This window comes from Podarcis vaucheri (genome assembly GCF_965113315.1).
Source record: "Podarcis vaucheri genome assembly, chromosome: 12".
NCBI classification, from domain to species: Eukaryota; Metazoa; Chordata; class Lepidosauria; order Squamata; family Lacertidae; genus Podarcis; species Podarcis vaucheri.
This window is the reverse complement of record NC_138750.1, coordinates 38,119,117-38,136,878: the sequence shown is the minus strand read 5'-3', so window position 1 is coordinate 38,136,878 and position 17,762 is coordinate 38,119,117. Positions and strand designations below refer to the sequence as shown.

At 36.9% G+C, this 17,762-nt stretch overlaps 1 protein-coding gene across 1 annotated transcript in view; it reads left to right on the top strand.

Moving 5' to 3' along the window:
• Positions 1–17,762, top strand: part of CFAP69 (cilia and flagella associated protein 69) — a 62,625-nt gene that overhangs the window by 642 nt on the left and 44,221 nt on the right. Inside the window, exons 2-16 of the mRNA XM_082194072.1 lie at positions 2,153–2,215; positions 2,652–2,714; positions 4,188–4,297; positions 6,010–6,086; positions 7,378–7,476; positions 9,275–9,424; positions 9,534–9,711; positions 10,812–10,935; positions 11,633–11,681; positions 11,796–11,917; positions 12,432–12,648; positions 14,051–14,215; positions 14,897–15,009; positions 15,561–15,679; positions 16,730–16,811. Coding sequence (XP_082050198.1) covers positions 2,153–2,215; positions 2,652–2,714; positions 4,188–4,297; positions 6,010–6,086; positions 7,378–7,476; positions 9,275–9,424; positions 9,534–9,711; positions 10,812–10,935; positions 11,633–11,681; positions 11,796–11,917; positions 12,432–12,648; positions 14,051–14,215; positions 14,897–15,009; positions 15,561–15,679; positions 16,730–16,811 — 1,731 coding nt within the window. The remainder of the gene's footprint in view (positions 1–2,152; positions 2,216–2,651; positions 2,715–4,187; positions 4,298–6,009; positions 6,087–7,377; positions 7,477–9,274; positions 9,425–9,533; positions 9,712–10,811; positions 10,936–11,632; positions 11,682–11,795; positions 11,918–12,431; positions 12,649–14,050; positions 14,216–14,896; positions 15,010–15,560; positions 15,680–16,729; positions 16,812–17,762) is intronic.

Sequence of the window (17,762 nt, the reverse complement as noted above, 5' to 3'; positions counted from 1 at the left end):
AAGATTACTGTATGCATATACAGTATTTTTATTTAATTGCTCAGCGAAGAAGGGCATCTCCTCCAAGCAGCCAGTTAGCTACCCTGGCTTCAAGCCACGGATGGTAAAAAACGGCACTTTCAATTTGGGCTTGGAAGTTGGAACAGATCAGGAACCAATGCAATTGATGGAACACATTTTTATTTTTGGCATTTCCTCCCTCCCCCCCCCCACTGGCTTTAACTTGTTCTCCTGTTCAGCCTTGTTTGCTCCACCCTCCACTTTCTCTTCTGTATCACCCTTTAGTGCTGTTTCCTTCCCATTACATGTAGCTTCCCATGCTCCTGCCAAGAGTGTCATAGAATTGTACACTTGGAAGGAACCCCAAGGGCCATCTAGTCCAACCCCCTCATGCCTGAAACTGGGCTCTTGATTTGTTTGGGGGAGGAATGAGGCCAGTGTGAACTGTGAAGCATTTGGAAATTTGCACTATTAATATTTTGAGCAACCAGGCTTTTATGAATATCTATTAAATTGTCATTCATATGCCTGTTTGGATTAGTTTGAGCTTCATCAGCAGGAACATGCTTCAGAATGATGCAAATGACAAAGAGTGTTAATAAACAGTGATGTACCAGAAAGACAATAAAATGTTCCCCCTCCCCCCATTATTAGGCGATGAATCACCACTAGGGATAGGAATTCAATGTTCCTAAGGCAAAGGGCCTCACTGCCATATATCCTAGCTCCAGGATAAGGGGCTAGTAAGAATGGCATTAAATAAGATACGTGGCTGAGATGTATTTGCTGCACTTGTTTGTTGAAATATGTTAAAATCGAAATTCTTCATTGAAAAATTCTGGGTGTCTGCTTAATTGTATATATGACTTTTCAACCTATTAAAATTTGGCTCAGCTGCTATAAGCATTTTTCATAAGTAGGAAGGATTTAACTGATGTTTCTACTCCAAAGCATTAGAGACTTGGATCGCTCAGTTAGTAGAGCATGGGACTCTTAATCTCAGGGTTGTGGGTTTGAGCCCCACATTCGACAAAATATTCCTGCCCCACCCACCTACCATTGCAAATCCTATTTAGTCCCCATACTTCTAACATTTTCACCAACACATTTATTGTAATGTTCTTTAACGATGAGCAGGTCAAATAATTTGAACAATAATTAGAACTATGTACCCCTGGAGGTTTTGTCTCCTTTAGATACTTTCTAGCCCTGCCTCCTGCTTGGGCCTCACCTCCTAAACTAGATATTGGAAGGACCCTTAAAGGTATTTATCCATACATTTACATTAGAAAGCCAGCTGCCTAAGGATGCTGAATTTTGCACCCAGTGCTAATTCATTGATTACATTGGACAGGGTGATTCATAATGAAGTATACAGTTTCAACGCACTATAAAAAAGAAGAATGTAATATATCTTATGTTACCTGTAACAGAATTGTACAGAATTGTAGGGGAATGTTTAAAGCTTTTTTAGAAACAGTCACAGATGTTCTGTGTGTGCACCCTTTGTCACATGATACATTAAATTAAATACACATCAAACCGGTAATCCATTTCTGCCCAAATGTGACTCACCCTACGGGTTGATTTTCCTCGGCTTCGTTGAATGGTGGTGCAAGCACTATTGATGACTTCTTCCAATATACACAGTTGTCCAGGACTTCTAGTTTGCACAAGCAGCCTGTAGTTTCAATTTTTTAATTCAAATCGTAGATACATTTTCTGCTTGGAGGTTTTTTTCCGAATTGTGATTGAAAATGCCGTCGCACAACAGTTACAGATTCCGTTTTGCTCAATTCAAGAACACAAAATGCCTTCTCCACTGCAGACGCAGCCATTTTGCCTGACTAGTCATGTGACATGCACACTATCGCCTACGTCACGTCCCTCAGCAGCGGAACACAAACTTTATGAGTACTCCATGGTTCACAGTTGTGGCCCTGTTACTGTCTTACAGCATCTGGAAACTGTATATTTCATTATGAATCACCCTGTGTTTGTACAGAATTGTGAAATATATAAAACCATATAAAACCATAGCTGGAAGTGAAAGAACAACAAGGAGGTGAGAAGATTGAAAATGGAATGAGACATGTGCTATATGCTTAGCAATTATTAATCATTTAAATATTGATTAAATGAATCTTTTTAGGATAACAACTTGAAATCCATGGATCTTAATCATGTTGTCAGACAGCTTGAAGAAACAGAATTAGTAAGTATGACCAAAGCATTAAATAAATTCTACATTTGAAATAAGTTTACTTGGATTTCCATTTGTTTCAAAATAACTTGAAAGTACTTAACTTTGGCTGGACTATTCTCTTCCCGTTAACTGTGCTTAAAATTGTATAGACCTTGATCCATGCTTTCATTATTTATTTTAAGTTAACTGCATAGTCTCTAGGTGACATATAATAAGGTTCCTAAAAAACCAGTTAATATGAAATCTAACTAACTTACTTAAAATGCCTGCTGAAATCAAAAGGTGCAAGTGTTGGATGTTTAACAGAATGGGGTCCTGTATGATTTCACAGAATGGGGCCAACTGAACACATGACTCCTGGGGGTTCTGTGCTGTGTAGCGTAGAATGTTTGTGCAAAACACTGTTCATACTCATTTACTGCTCTTTCCCATCCTGTTTTCTAAGAGTAATTTGGAAGATCAGCTTGAAGCACTGAAGAAGGTTGCAAAACGCTATGAATATGGGCTTGTATCTTTTTTGTTGCTTTGTTGGAAGAAAAAAGGAAGACAAAAGAATGAAGAGGAAAACACAAAATAATTTTTGTTCCAGTTAAGTTAATTTATAGATTGCTTCATGTCAGATAGATGAGCACTTAATTTTATTGCTCTAATAGAAGATTGCATCTCTGTTGCGTACTTTGTGCAGCAAGTGCAAATAGGTCAGGAATAACTGCAGCAGTTTATTTTTTAATATAGTCTATATACAGTGGTACCTCTGGTTACGAACCTAATTCATTCCAGAGGTCCGTTCTTAACCTGAAACCATTCTTAACCTGAGGTACCACTTTAGCTAATGAGGCCTTCCACTGCCGCTGCGCAATTTCTGTTCTCACCCGAGGTACTACTTCTGGGTTAGTGGAGTCTGTAACCCGAAGTGTTTGTAACCTGAGGTGTTTGTAACCCAAGGTACCACTGTATTCCATTTGTTTTTGTTTATGAAATGTTATTACATGCCATGTATCTTGGAAGATAGAATAAGTTAAAATCTAGATCAATAATTACTTGCTACAATTTATCACAAAATAATACATAAACAGGCCCTTATATTGATATAAAGAATGTCGGTATAAGTAGGCTGCTATACCTGAATGTGGGATAATATGAATTATGATGTGGATGCAGTGGGCTAGTGCCAAATATGCTGGAATTACTAAATAGGAAAAGATTGGCAAGCAATAGTTAATAATGATTTTTTCGCTCTTTCAAGCTAAGCCATTTTGTCACATGATCTGAGAAGGACACTTTACATGGAACACTGGGAAGGATACTTTGCAGTGTTGCAAAGAATGCAACTATCAGATCCCACCATTCTCTGCAAAAGATCATACATTGCTTCATTAATGCCCCTAAAGTCTTGTTGCTCTAAACCTTTGTTTGGGTCACTTGTACAGTTGACATAATGAATAATTTACAGATAGATCTGTATAGTCAGTGTTATATAGAAGTAGATAATCTCATTTTCATGCTTCCATAATGTGCGCTATTCAAGCAAATAAAAAACGTACTTTTGTTACCTGAAATAAATACCTGTCAGATCATAAAAGTTAGGTATCTAACTTTACATTCCTGTGATTTCTCTGGGATTTGTAACCCAGAGCCCCACTTGAATCTAGTCTCCTCATAGCAACAGGAAACCCTGTCGCAGACACAGCCCGCACATGTGTATTTAGTTTGGGTGTAAAGAATTTTTTTTAGGACGGGGTGCCTCATCAATTAATCTAATTAAGTTTCTAGAAACAGTTTATTCATTTAGAAAGCTGCTCTTAGAACTGTGAAAAATTTAGCTCTGCAGGACTTATGTATCCTCTTCACTATTAGAAATCTGGCATACTGCCTCCTTAATTTAACAGCTGACATTTGAAGGCTTACTTATTCATTTTATGATTTAAAGAGGTTATTATACATAATTTTCCAATTTTCCTTGATTCCTGATAATTACAAGCTTCTTAATGATTTAACACAAATATCTAAAATTTTAAATCTATGTGCGGAAAGAATTCCACTCCACAATGCTTTCCTAGAACCAACATGTGAAATTCTTAAATTATATGGGTATGTATTTCATTCTTTATTTTAATACAGGTTTTTATTTACATGTTTCTACTGGCATTAACAGGTGTTCATCTGTTCATTTGCCATCTCTGTTCTCTTTTATGTTCCAGTTTTTCCAAGTCTTGTTTCTATTGTCACACGCATTCTGGGAAAGAAGCTACAATTGCAGCACTAAGAATGCATTACATTTATACCTTTATACATTTATACAGGGAAACCAGTTTCTGACAGGTCTCCTGTTGCCCACAGGTCATCTTATTGTACAGGGATCATTATCACCAAGAGGTGGTACCATTAAGTGTGTTTTACTGTTGGGAAATAACCCTTGGTGGTTTTAATATATGTAAGAGAATTAAACATCATATGTTTTAAGAGCTATCCTGCACAGAACTAGAAACAAATTTGAGTCACACTAGCCTCAAGCTTCTAGGAACCTGGTTGGCCAGACACTTCAGGTTTAGTAGCCTTACTTAACACATTTACAACTGGTTTGCACATGATGTTAAACCATGGTTTAACATTAGCAAGCAGCATGCTGGGTGTATGCTACTCATTAGTACCCATTTTGCTCCTCTCCAGCTCCTGCCTTTACCCCACCAGGAGGAAACACACCAGAGACTGACTTAGTGTTATGTGCAAACCAGCACTCAAGATAGAAATATTATAAAGTTGGACCTTGAGGAGATTCACAAAGCCAGTGGCCTTTTATGAAGAGCTATTATTGAAGTCAATTGCAGTACAATCCTATGCATTTTTACTTAGAAGTAGATTCCATTATGTTAATAGGGCTTTCTTTGCAGCCTATATCACTTATGAACAACCCAACCCCACTTTAAACAATCAGGCACATTGCTTTTTTCATTATTGTGAGTATTCTGGAGCATGACTGGATCATCTTTACAATAAAGATTATTATTGTGTGAATATTCTAGAATGTAAGCATAATACTTGGAATGGAAATAAGTGTAGCGTCGAGTACGATTAAATTCCTCTTTCATCATGCCTGAGCATGTGATTTATATTATACTAGATTATTTACTTAAATCATTTTTACCCTGCTCTTTAGCCAGAAATGCTGACAAAACAGCTGACATATAATCAGTAACAAACAAGACAGTCCCTGCCCACAGTTCTACAAACTAAAATACATGGCATAAAAGGGGAAAGATGGGAATCGGAGAGGAACAAATAAACTCAGACACCATTATTGAAGTTACAAAGTTATTATAATGACCAGCTTAAATAGAAAAAATTCATGAAGAGGAGGAGCCAAAAGGAGCTGGTCTCTCTGAAGAATTGAAGGCCCTGCTTCATATCTGTCCTACTGTTGTAGCCAGTGAGACCAGTTAATGGCTGTGGAGGGGAGGAGACAAATGCAGCCGGTCTGCTGTGGTGGGCCCTGCTACCTCCCGCTCCATTTCTGCAGCCAGATATTAGTATAATGGCTTCCTCTTGCAGTTTATAGTTTTACTTTTGGATTTTTGTTTTATATTAGCTAGTAACACTTAAGTATTTTCCTATAACTGCTATAAATATTAAAATAAGATCAGAATAACTATAAATGACAAGCTGATCCTTGGGAAAAACACATTTTGTTCACTTACTCTTCTTATGAAAATTGTTGGTGTACAGAACACATATCAATATCATGAAGAGGAATCACCTTTAGTTTTCCATGGTAATTCAATACTATTGTAATAACTGTCTTGCAGGTTACCATTTTACAAAAAGAAGTTATCTGATGAAGTAAACTACACCAAAGAAGTTCAAGAATCAATTGCAAATTTGGGTAATTTTAGATTGTACACACACACACACACACACACACACACCTTTTTAGACATGTCTATGTGGGCCAGAAGTTACCTGATGCTCTGTAAGATTGCTTGTGCTATATAGGTTATTCCAAACCTAAGAACCATGAAGAATTTAAACAGCATAAGTTTTATCAGTTACATACTTCCACCAACCTGTAGTTGAAATCTTAAACTTACTTGGTAGTGGAATTTGCATCTGTTTAGGGTTGTTACTTATGTGTTTCCATCAAATTATGTTTGTTTATCTCCTTCAATACAGTCTGCTTAAGCACATAAAGCATAGCCTTGGCTTGTAGGTCATGTGTCTCAAACTTCAATACATATCTTTTGTACAGTGGTGCCTCGCAAGACGAAATTAATTCGTTCCGTGAGTTTTGTCGTCTTGCGATTTTTTTCATCTTGCGAAGCACGGTGTCGGGAAAGTTTTGGAAAAGCTTCAAAAATCACCAAAGTCTTTAAAAACCTCAAAAAAGGCTACCACACCGCGTTCTATGAGTTGCTCCTCGAAGTCAAGTCGCAACTGTATTAGCGGTGTTAAGAAAAAGGAAACAAACTTGCAAGACGTTTCCGTCTTGCGAAGCAGCTCAAAAAACAAAAAAACCCTTTCGTCTTGCGAGTTTTTTGTCTTGCGAGGCATTCGTCTTGCGAGGTACCACTGTATAATATGAAAGATATTTTATCTGGTTTTCTTATATTATTCCCATGTATTTCACACAAATTTATCTCTCTCTCTTTACTGCAGTGTGGGGTGCTGATTTTTGTTATATGAATTACTTAATGTAGACTGGTGTAGGAGGGCTAGGAAAGTAGAGAAACAAAATTAAAAAAAATACGTTTTGAGCAAACCAGATAAACAAAACTATAAACATATACATATATTTTAAAGCCATTATTAAATATTATTAGTAACCAGTTTTTCTTGCTGGATTCTATAAAAGGGACCCTGTTTACCTCAAAATTGGCTTCCTTAGTTTTTAAAATATAATTTAGCCATGAGGCAAAATCCCATGTTTTATCTATCTATTCTTTAATAGACTTTGTCATAAGTAATTTCAGTTTTCCTGCATATAACATTTTAGAGGTTGTTACTATTAATGAGACTAGTTCTTTGTGCTCCTGTCTCACTGAATCATCCATGTATTTCACTAAAAGCTGGGTCTAATGGGTTCTCATGTCCTAAGACTCTTATTAATTGACTGTTGGTTGTTTTCCAGAACCTTGCATTCCCACTACACAATTATCACATTCTCTCCATTTCCCCAGGTTACTTAATGAGAGTGCCATGTTCTCAAGTAAGGATACAAATATGTAAGTGTGTAATTAGCTTTTACCACACTGAACCACCAAAGAAAGAGTATGAAGGTATTCTTTTTATTTTTATATATTTGTATTAACTGCTTAATGATATGTGCAATGCAATCATATGAGTGCTTACTTATAAGTAAGTTCTATTCTATTGAATAGGGCTTCTACGTAAGGGTGCACAGAATTATAGCCTAACAGTGCTATCCTAAGTATAGGAAGCCAGCAAGCCTACACTGGCTTAAACTAAACTAGCATAAGTTCAGTGGCGTAGCGTGGGGGGTGCAGGGGGGGCCGGCCGCACCGGGCGCAACATCTGGGGGTTAAGGTTAGGGGGCGCAAATCCACGGGTTAGGGGGCACAAATCCACGGGTTAGGAGACGCAAATTACTTGCCTTGCCCCGGGTGCTGACAACCCACACTACGCCACTGCATAAGTTACTTATATTCCAAACTGTCTTCAGGAGTGGGACTACTGTCTGTTGAGCCTGGAAGAAGAAAAACAAGACTTGATAAAGAGTTTGACTTAACATCACCCTTTTTGCCAGTGCAAGTTATTCCGAGTTGTGTGGTCACATGACTAAGTTGAAGGAGGTTTGGAATAGGTATAAGTCTGTGCTTGTTAGAAGCCCAGAACGTCCGTGGAACCTCTGCCAACTTAAGTTTCAGCAGTTGAGCCAGCAGAGCCTTGGCTGATCCAAGATGATGGCATTATAGTGGCTGAGCCCAAAAAGCCTGAAAAACTCACTCATCACGGCAGATCTTGGGTTTGGATTGGTATGATAGTCATTTAATTTATCATAGGCCTAGATCAGAGAGACAAAAGATGCTCCATCTGTGGAGGAGCGAGCAAAAGCATGGTGGAAGAGTTGCACCTAACTTGTTTTAAGGCACACAGGTTCTCCACTATGATATCTATACATACATAATGCTGAATCATATCATCCCTCTCCCCCCCTTTTAAGGGAAACTGTTTCAAGCCACTATTCCTTCAGTAGCTTATGTGGAATACCCTTCCACACATTATGAGTGTGATAAAGGGAGATGCATGTGAAAACATGATCGTCCTGGGCAAAGTTCTAAATTGGCCATATAAGCTCTTAGCATCTAGCATTGTTGCATATAGTAAACTTAAAATATTTCCAGTATTAGGTTTAAGTTTGTTACACCTCTATTCCATTGGCTAATTAAATGCAGCTCCTCTCTAAACTGATGTGTCTTTTCAAGGGTGGATAGATTCAAATTGTTTCATTTTGAATGTATCTATTTCCTGATCAAGCATGCATTCCAGCTGGATGCTGTGTTTGGTTGGTAGATTTATAATATTTTCAAGCTTATTCATATGGTCTCAATAGGTGATACAGCTGAGATACAGGATTGCATCTCCTGATTCTAGCACCTGCTTAGACTGGAAGCAACTTCAGCAGTTAGAAACCCCCCACCCCAAGTTTGCTCTTATTCATAGAAAAGAATACTTTAACTCAATGTGCTTGGTGATATTCATGATCCTTTTATGAGATTAGTGTACAGTATAGGCTTTAATGTGTTTGTATTAATTTTAGGTTTTACTTACACAGAGACACTTTTTCATTTTGACAATTTCCCAACCATGGTCAAGATAGTTGTAAATTACTGTTGTGTTTCCATGTTCCCTCCTATTCCAATAGCATTTAATTAAGTGGGGCATCAGTCACAGGATTCTGGCCAGATTTAGCATAATAATATGTTTGGAAAATTACTTAGTTATTAGGAGTAGGGCATTTCTGAATCTTTCCATAACAAAATATTACATGTCCGCATCGTCCTTTGTTTGCTTTACATCAATAAGATTTGCATCTTTAAACTATTGTTTCTCCAGTTTACCAACCTGTAAGTGCAAACTATAAAAGGCAGATGGTGGAAGCAGGAGGTTTAGCAGAAACTTTAGTCCTGGCGCTGACATTAGTTGAAAATCAACTTCAAGAGAAATTATGGATAATCAAAACACTGCAACATCTTTCTATTTCTGGTTAGTGTAATTTATCTATTTAAAATATAATCTTTTCATATTTTGCTTTTCTATTTCATAAAACATTAGCAATATGATGAACCTAAATATTGAGCCTTTTCCATTTCAGAGACAAATTGTAAACTTATGATGAAAGCTGAAGCCCCAAGAAGATTATGTTCTCATCTTAATGATGCTGACCCTTCTGGACAGCTGCTATTCCGTTCCTCAGAAATCCTCTGGAATTTATTAGAAAAAACCTCTAAGGAAGAAATTATTGAGCAGCTCAGTAATTTGGAATGTGTAAAGTTAAGTGCACTCACATAGCATATATAATCTCAGCTACAGTTCTAATAACTAGTTCATAAATTGTAAAGTGTTGATGGTTTTTAGCTTGTATTTCACATATGCTTTAAAAAAAAGAAGGAACATATTTTCACTAATACCTAGTATGGATAATCTTCCAAAGTTATAATAAATAGGTGAGTGTTGTCATCCCCATCATCATAATAAAACACCATGTGTACTGTAGACTTGTATGTGACTGTGTTGCAATTCATAGTCAATGTAGGGAATTTGCTGCTACAAAATATGATGATGGCCAGTGAATTTGGTGGCTGTAAGAATGGATTGGTTGAATTCATATGTCTGGCAGTGGTTAATCGCAAAATGAGGGCTAATATGCCTCTGAATATCAGCTGCTGGGGCTCAGTGCCATAATAATAATAATAATAATAATAATAATAATAATAATAATAATAATAATAATAATAATAATAATAATAATAAATTTATTTGTACCCCGCCCTTCTGGCTTGGTTTCCCCAGCAACTCTGGGCGGCTTCCACAAAGACCAAAAATACACTAATATGTCATACATTAAAAACTTCCCTGAACAGCGCTGCCTGTTCTTCCTCATGCTCTTCCACTAGGCTTCCTAGAAACATCTAGCTGAAACAGGTTGTTGGACTAGACTAGATAATTCTTCAGTATTATCTAGCAGGGTTTTTCTTTTCATAGAATTGTTGAGTTGGAAGGGACCCTGAGAGTCATCTAGTCCAACCTCCTGCGATGCAGGAATCTCAACTAAAGCATCCATGACAGATGGCTATCCAATCTCTGCTTAAAAACCCGCAATGAGCATCTTTTGTACACTTACTTTTTATCAACAGTCCCATCTTTCTGCACACTAAGCAAAAATCTGATCCTCTATTTTGCAGTTAGTTTAAGAGTTTGGTAATGTAATACGTACTTCAAAATAATTTAAATATTAAGTGTAAATTAACTGAAGGGAAAGAGTGTTTGGAATTTCAGATTTTGAAGATAAGTATATATTTGATTATATCCTAGATATTTGATTAGAGATAGAGTGCATAAATTAAAATACAAAATATCACCTTTTTATTAGTTCTCTGAAGGAAGCATTTACGAACTTGCTTATACATGGTTACCGCCATTATGATCGTCAGCTAAGAAATGACATTTTGGTGATCGCCACCCTTGTGGCTCAGAACCCAGGAGCACCAATGATTGTATGTATACTATACACAATTTTGAGTTTTGTAGGCCCATTTTTGCTGGTATTTTGAAAGGACTTTTAAAGGAAATGATTGTATTATTGTGGTCTGCTAGTGCATTAGTGTCAGCATGTCAAATATAGAAACAAATCCCCTTCCTTGAAATGTACTGTGTTACTCTGTTGTCTTGCAAAAAAATGTTTCTTAGGATTTTGTAGTTGCCAGTGTCCTCTGGGGTGTTTCTTAACATGCCTTGTGGGTTGCTTAGTTATTTCAGGGCTCCTGGGGATATCTCTTTCTCTTCTTCAGTCTTCTGCTTTCTTTGTTAATTGGTCTCTGTCCATAAGGTTTTCTGTAGGAACATAGTCTCTGTTTCTTAAGAGTTCCACAGGTTCCAGGAAATGTAAGATATGCCTTGGGAGTGGGGCCATTTCTCATCTCCTAATCTCATAAGATTTTAAGTCCTGTCTTCTGACATAGGATCTTGGTACTTAACCATTTTCAACTGCCTTTCTATTACTTGGGCAATTCATAACAAGTCGAGTTATTTGTGAAAAGCTACGCTAAAGCCCCTACTGCATTTAGTATTTTCTAGTAAAGCTAAAAGTAGTCTACCATTTGTTGTTTTTATTATTTGTGTGCCCTACTTACATGAATGTAGTAACGCTTACACTGTTCTCCCCCCCCCCCGTAACTTGTGTGTATTTTTTAGGAAACAGGGTTTGCCAAGCTGTTAATATTATTTGCCACTTTTGTTGAAGGTAAGCAGTATAACTTTTTAGTAACTGATACTTCAGTTAATTATTTTACCAATAATACCAATTTTACCAAAACAGTTAATTATTTTACCAATAATATTTTTGTTTCATTCACAGTAAAAAGTCATAATCCTTTGGTAAAGAACCTCAGGCTGACTTACTGTTATGAAGATTTTGAGTTGAAAAAGTTACTGCTTAACATGCTTACTGTACTAGCAAAAGATTTATGTATTGTACAGGTAAGATATATGTAATTATTTAGTCATTAATCATTTTAATTATCTGTGTTTACACAGGGGTTTTTTCTACAATCCAGTGGTATATACATTTTATGAAATACATAAATATCATACACCAGCTTGTAGCTTGAAGTTTACTACTGTTTTCTCACTACAATAGAATTTTTATTTGAAATATTCTGTGAGACTAGACTATACTTAGAAGAATGTACACAAGCAATTTTGAAAGTGCTGTGGCAATATATAAATCAGACTTCCGAATTCAGCCTATTTCAGAAACCGAGTGGAGGGCTTTCTGACTTAATTTTTAGATTGCTTTTTAAATGGAACACATTCTTGCCAGGCACTTGCTATGACATAACAATAGGATGACCATTGGTCTTACCAGTGGCACCTCAGAACACAAACATTAAATACAAGTCCTATAAAAAGTGGAACATTTTGCTTCACTTCTATAGATTTATTTTTTACTTTTTCAGTGACATTTTATATTATATCTCCTTCCTTTGTTTAGCTGCTACAAGAGGGTAAAGTTATATTGGCCTTGTTTCATTATTTAAAACCAAATGAAAAGCCAGGAATGGTTGACATGTCTGCTGCCCAGTATGAAGAGTTACAGCTTCTTGCAATTGCAACCTTAGCTACAATGGCTCCCTTGTTGGTAGATGACTACATGATGTGCCAAGGAAATACTCGCCTTCTCATGTTTCTCGAATGGTGCATGGGCAACGGTGAGTAGGTGGGATAGAACTACTGTACTTAAATCATATCACTAATTATGCTTAATACATGTACTTAGAGAAGCAAGAAGCTTAGAGAATCCATTTCTTAATTTCCATCTGGAAGCATTGTAAGTCCTCGCTATTCTGTAAGTGAGGAATTGTTTTCAGGATTGCCAAGGACATCGTGACCATGAAGCTCAGTACCAATTAGATGAGGAGTGGGGAAGCTTTTTGATTCCATGAGTCAGATCCACATTAGGATCAGCCTCATGGACCAAATTTGACAGGTGGGCACAGCTACCCACCTGCAAATCATCTGATGTCACAATGACATCAGGTGCAAGGTGCTTTGAGGTCTCAGATTTGTAACATCAAGGCACCTTGCAAAGTGTAGCCTTCTCAGTTATTACATAATGCTGGCCTTGTACATGGCATGGTGCTTTATAGTCTGTGCAAGATATATTCAGGAGTCATGCTTGTGTCTTTTGGAAACAGTGCAAGATGTTTAAGCTAGACTCTTATTATTATACTTAAGCAAAGCCTTTAAACATATTTTTATCTTATATTTTAATTTATTTTCAGTGTTGTGTCTACCACTGGTGCTGAATTACAGTCAACGACCATTTCATGTAGGGTTCCATTCCCAGCCCCCGCTCCACTCCCATGCCGCCCTTTTTTTTTACTTTTTTGTCATTTCCAGGTTTGGCACTGTGTGCACATGCGAAATCATGCATCTTTCAGATGCATGTTAATCAGTCGTTGTCTGTATTCAGTCACAGAAAACTGAAAATCAATAGCCTTGAATTACAGATTTGACTGTTGCATTGAACCTCAGTTGCATGAACACTATAACACTGGGCAGGCTTTAAAACAAGCACAGCTTTAAAAAATGTAATTTTCTTTGAATATTTCTCACTCTATTACCAAACACCAGTGGGAGACCTGACACGCCAGGGATCAAGATTAAACCTTATCCCAGTTGTAGGAACTGTAGTAAATCAGCTTACAAGTATATGATCAACATAGGTATGAAAGAAACAGGAAACAGTCTGGACTAGTATACTTAGATTCTTTATTATGTGAGGGGAAGTGCAGGCATTGCCTTATGCCCTCTGTTACTATGCAGTTGAATTGGGACTCATGTGTAGTACATTCCTTTCTCTCAGTACTGTATTTCTTTTCCCCGCACAATTAACACCAGGGAGCCATGATAATGTCCTTCAGTAAATCTATGATGATCAACCATGAAATGTCTTATGTTGCAGCCGCTGGTTGGTTATGTATGTTATGATAACAAAGTACAATGTTAAAGTCTGCAATATTCTTCAAATCATATTTACACAAAAGACCTTGCCATAGCCTAAACACACTGTATTGCAAAAGAAGATGTTTTGTTTTCGTTTGTTTGCAGATCCTTTCTTTGCTCAAGGTAACAGCTTCCATGGTACCGGCGGTCGTGGCACCAAGCTTGCACAGATGCGCTACACCTTGAAAGTACTGAATCCTGTTGTGTCCCTTTGTGATGATGCTGTGAATGTTGATCTTTGTGATCAGGGAGCAATTAATCAACTGTTAGGTGAGGTGTATATTAAATAGTCTTGGCTACCTTTGCCTGAGTTGATGAACTTCTCCAGCTTTCATTCTACTCTCTTTTGAAACTTTACTTTTTAATCTCTAATAACCAATCTTCCTTTCCCCCACCCTTTCTATACATTATGCAGAATTGCACTGCCCATAGGTTTCACATATTGGCTTCAGGTCCTGAATAGCAATGCAGATTCGTAGCATGAAAATCCGAACATGTTTTCTTGAGCAGACATTTCATCTGTGCTCTTTCTGTTTTCACTTTAAGAGCACAACCCTGCTGATTGACTTTACATGAAAGGAAAGATCAAATCAATATTTTGGATTCAGTACACGGTAATACACTGGGATGCCAATTTAAAATATATATCAAGAACTATAGCTATCCAAAGAATTTGTGTGTTTGACAGGGATTTTAACCTTTCCTTTCTAAATTATTTCCCTCATACACATTGTGGCAAATAATTTTTGAAATTCATGAAAAAATCAAAAGCAGTTTGTGATTCATTTTAGTAGTAGTGGGCTACTGTTTAAAAAACAACAACACACAAGCAAAACCATCACACACAAGCCCTTAACGGTACCTAAAGTAACTGCATATTTTGGCCAAACTATGTGAAATATTTTTTTTGGAGGAGTAAATTTGATATTATACATTTATTTATTCTGCTAGGTATCTTAAAGAATACCACAAAGAATTATCCAGAAAGTGCCATTGTGGTAGAAATTCAGACTGATATTTTACTTCTCTTGTCAACTCTTTGTGAAAATAACCTTCATAGAAAGGTTAGTATTTTCTCATTGTTTTTAAAATCTTGGAATCTAATATTATCATGTATAAGCAAAAGAAGTATTTATGGTTTCTATCTATAGATCATGTGCTCTTAGCTCCTACTTGTTTAAATCTTAAAATGTTAATTCTCACAAGTAGTTAACCTTCCCTAGCAGTTTGGAGTGGAAGGGACTTTGAAAACCAGTTGCTTGTACGATAACACTGGAAGATCCAAAGGCTTAGCCAACAGCATGGATACATCTTATTCCATTTGGCAATAATTAATCTTGCTGGAACCCTCTGTTCCCTAAGAGGGTAAAAAAAGTGATACGCCTCTTCAGTCTTTCTTTCCTCTGTAGTGTCAGGATGCTTGAGTGAGGATTCTAAACTGGTGGAAGTAGGCTGCTTTTCATATGATAACAGATGGCTTGCCTCTGGGTCTCTCCATCATAGAAAACTACAGAGAATGAATGTAATGGTTATAATAATTATTAAGTGTAGTGTAAATGATGATAAATGTGTACAGTTTTTCTAGATTAAAATGGCTTTGATATATATCAAACAGGAACTCTTTGGATGGGAAGGAGTTGATACACTTATTCCTTTTATGAAGATGGATTCAAAAAAATTCTATAGTGGATTGGGTCATAATCGTCTGCTTTTTACTGCTCTGGACTGCTTATGGTATGTTCAGCTATTTTTACTGTGACCTTCTGTAAAGAGGATTTTCAGCATCACAAATAAATGCACAGTGCCACAAGTTTATGTCTCCTTTCTAACTGCACACTTTACATTCTCTGAATATCTTTGGTTTCTATGAGTTGAAATGCTAATGAATTGGCAATGACTACTACGTTTTTCTTTTTTATGCATTTTGTTAATCTCTTGGATTATCTTTTATTACTATCAGTCAATACTGAAAATGTAAAAAATATATATATTCAAGTAAGTTGTATATAAAGGAAGAAATATCCTTGAAAATAAAACCGCATAGTACCCCAATAAGGCTGCCTTCAAAATGTAGCAGTAAAGTTCTGTGTACTTTTTCATCCATTACATTTGGGGTTTAGGCCCGGTATTTGTACAGTGTGGCAACTACTTTGGTCACCCTATATGATGACCTCTGTTGGGAGAGAGATGCATGAGTGTGTCCCTGTTAATTCTCCCTAAGCTCTCAGCAGCTTTCGGTACCATCAACCATGGGACCACTTTTCCCCGTATGAACCTGCATGGACCCTGCATTCATCAACTGAGTCTTTCTGGGGGAGGTGTGGAAGGTGGCAACATGAGAACGGATCTTTTCAGTGGTGGCTGGATGCTCTCCCCAGAGAGATACACATGGCACCATCATTACCCATTTTTTAGTGCCGGACAAATATGTTTCTGTTCACCCTAACATTCGGGTCTTAATTGGGGTTCTAGGGTATGATTAAACTATGCCCAAGCCTGCATTTGGGGTTGATCTTTAATAGGGTGGGGTAGGAATTGTTCTTTTTATATTACCGCAATATGAACACTTTTGATCAAAGTTTTTTCATCTGTTTTGAAATTTGTATCATATATCCTTTTATAAATGAAAATCATTTGAGACATTCATTACATTCAAATTAATGTAATAAAACAGAAGCATCCAAATTTGATATTTTCCCATTTTCAATGTGTTAGTGTAAATCCCATGTGTGTTCTGAGAGTAAGCAAAAGAGATTAAATGAACTGAAATTATTTTCATTTAAGGTGCTGTGTCATGGGCTGTACTATTTTAGAGGACTATTTTATTGAAAGAGAAGGCCTCTTCACTCTCCTGGATTTGCTTGTTGTGAGTACTATTTATTGGAAAACCACCTGTAGTAAAATATTAAATACACATTGTGTAATTGACTCTTGCTGAGGTGTCAGGTTTCAGCTATAGGTCCATTGTTGTGCTCCCTGTCAGACTATACTTGATGTGCGTCTGTGATGCTCATGCAACCACAATCTACACTGCTATAGTAAAGACTCGAAATGCACACACACAATTTTTCCATGTGCCAAGTATGACTCTTTGCTCTGAAAATGAAAATGTGTTATTCCCACAAAAGAGGTGGTGCCGTGCAGTCTGTAGTTACAGATGGAAAATGGGTGCAGTTTTATTTACAAAGAAGCAAAACATGAAGAAAGTCTTCACTGTACATGCACAGCAGCTGGGAGGCATTGCCTCAGGAAACAGACATTCTTAGGGAATTGTTGGCATCCATATGTCTTGGGAATGACGAACTGCACAACATTAGGGTCTGTTCATACTCTGCACCAAAATAATGCAAATTATGGAAACAGTAAATCTGCTCCAAGAAATACATGCTCTGAAGTGAAGTAAATCAATAGAACTTCAAATACTCATATTTTGCACAAACATTTTCAATTTGCGTACTTTATTCTGAAACACCTACTTAGGTTTGGAAAACATGGTTTTTGGAGGGAAAGGAGTGTGTTGGAATTAGGTAAAAGAGATACAAATCAAGTGTGCTGTCATCTGTAAAGTATGTACAATGTAGTAGGCACTGTACTTAGATAAAAAAGGACCTGCTTACAGACTCACACTCTAAAATGCAGGATTACACAGGTGGAACATGAAAGCCTTAAAGTAGAACAAGTATAAACACAATGTGGAGTACAAATGCAGAGTGTTTGAACAGACCTTTTGTAGTGATTGCATTTTCAAACACATTTCTAAAATGAGAAAAACAGAAACTTGCATTTCACTTATTTAAACTGGGGACAAAAATTTTCA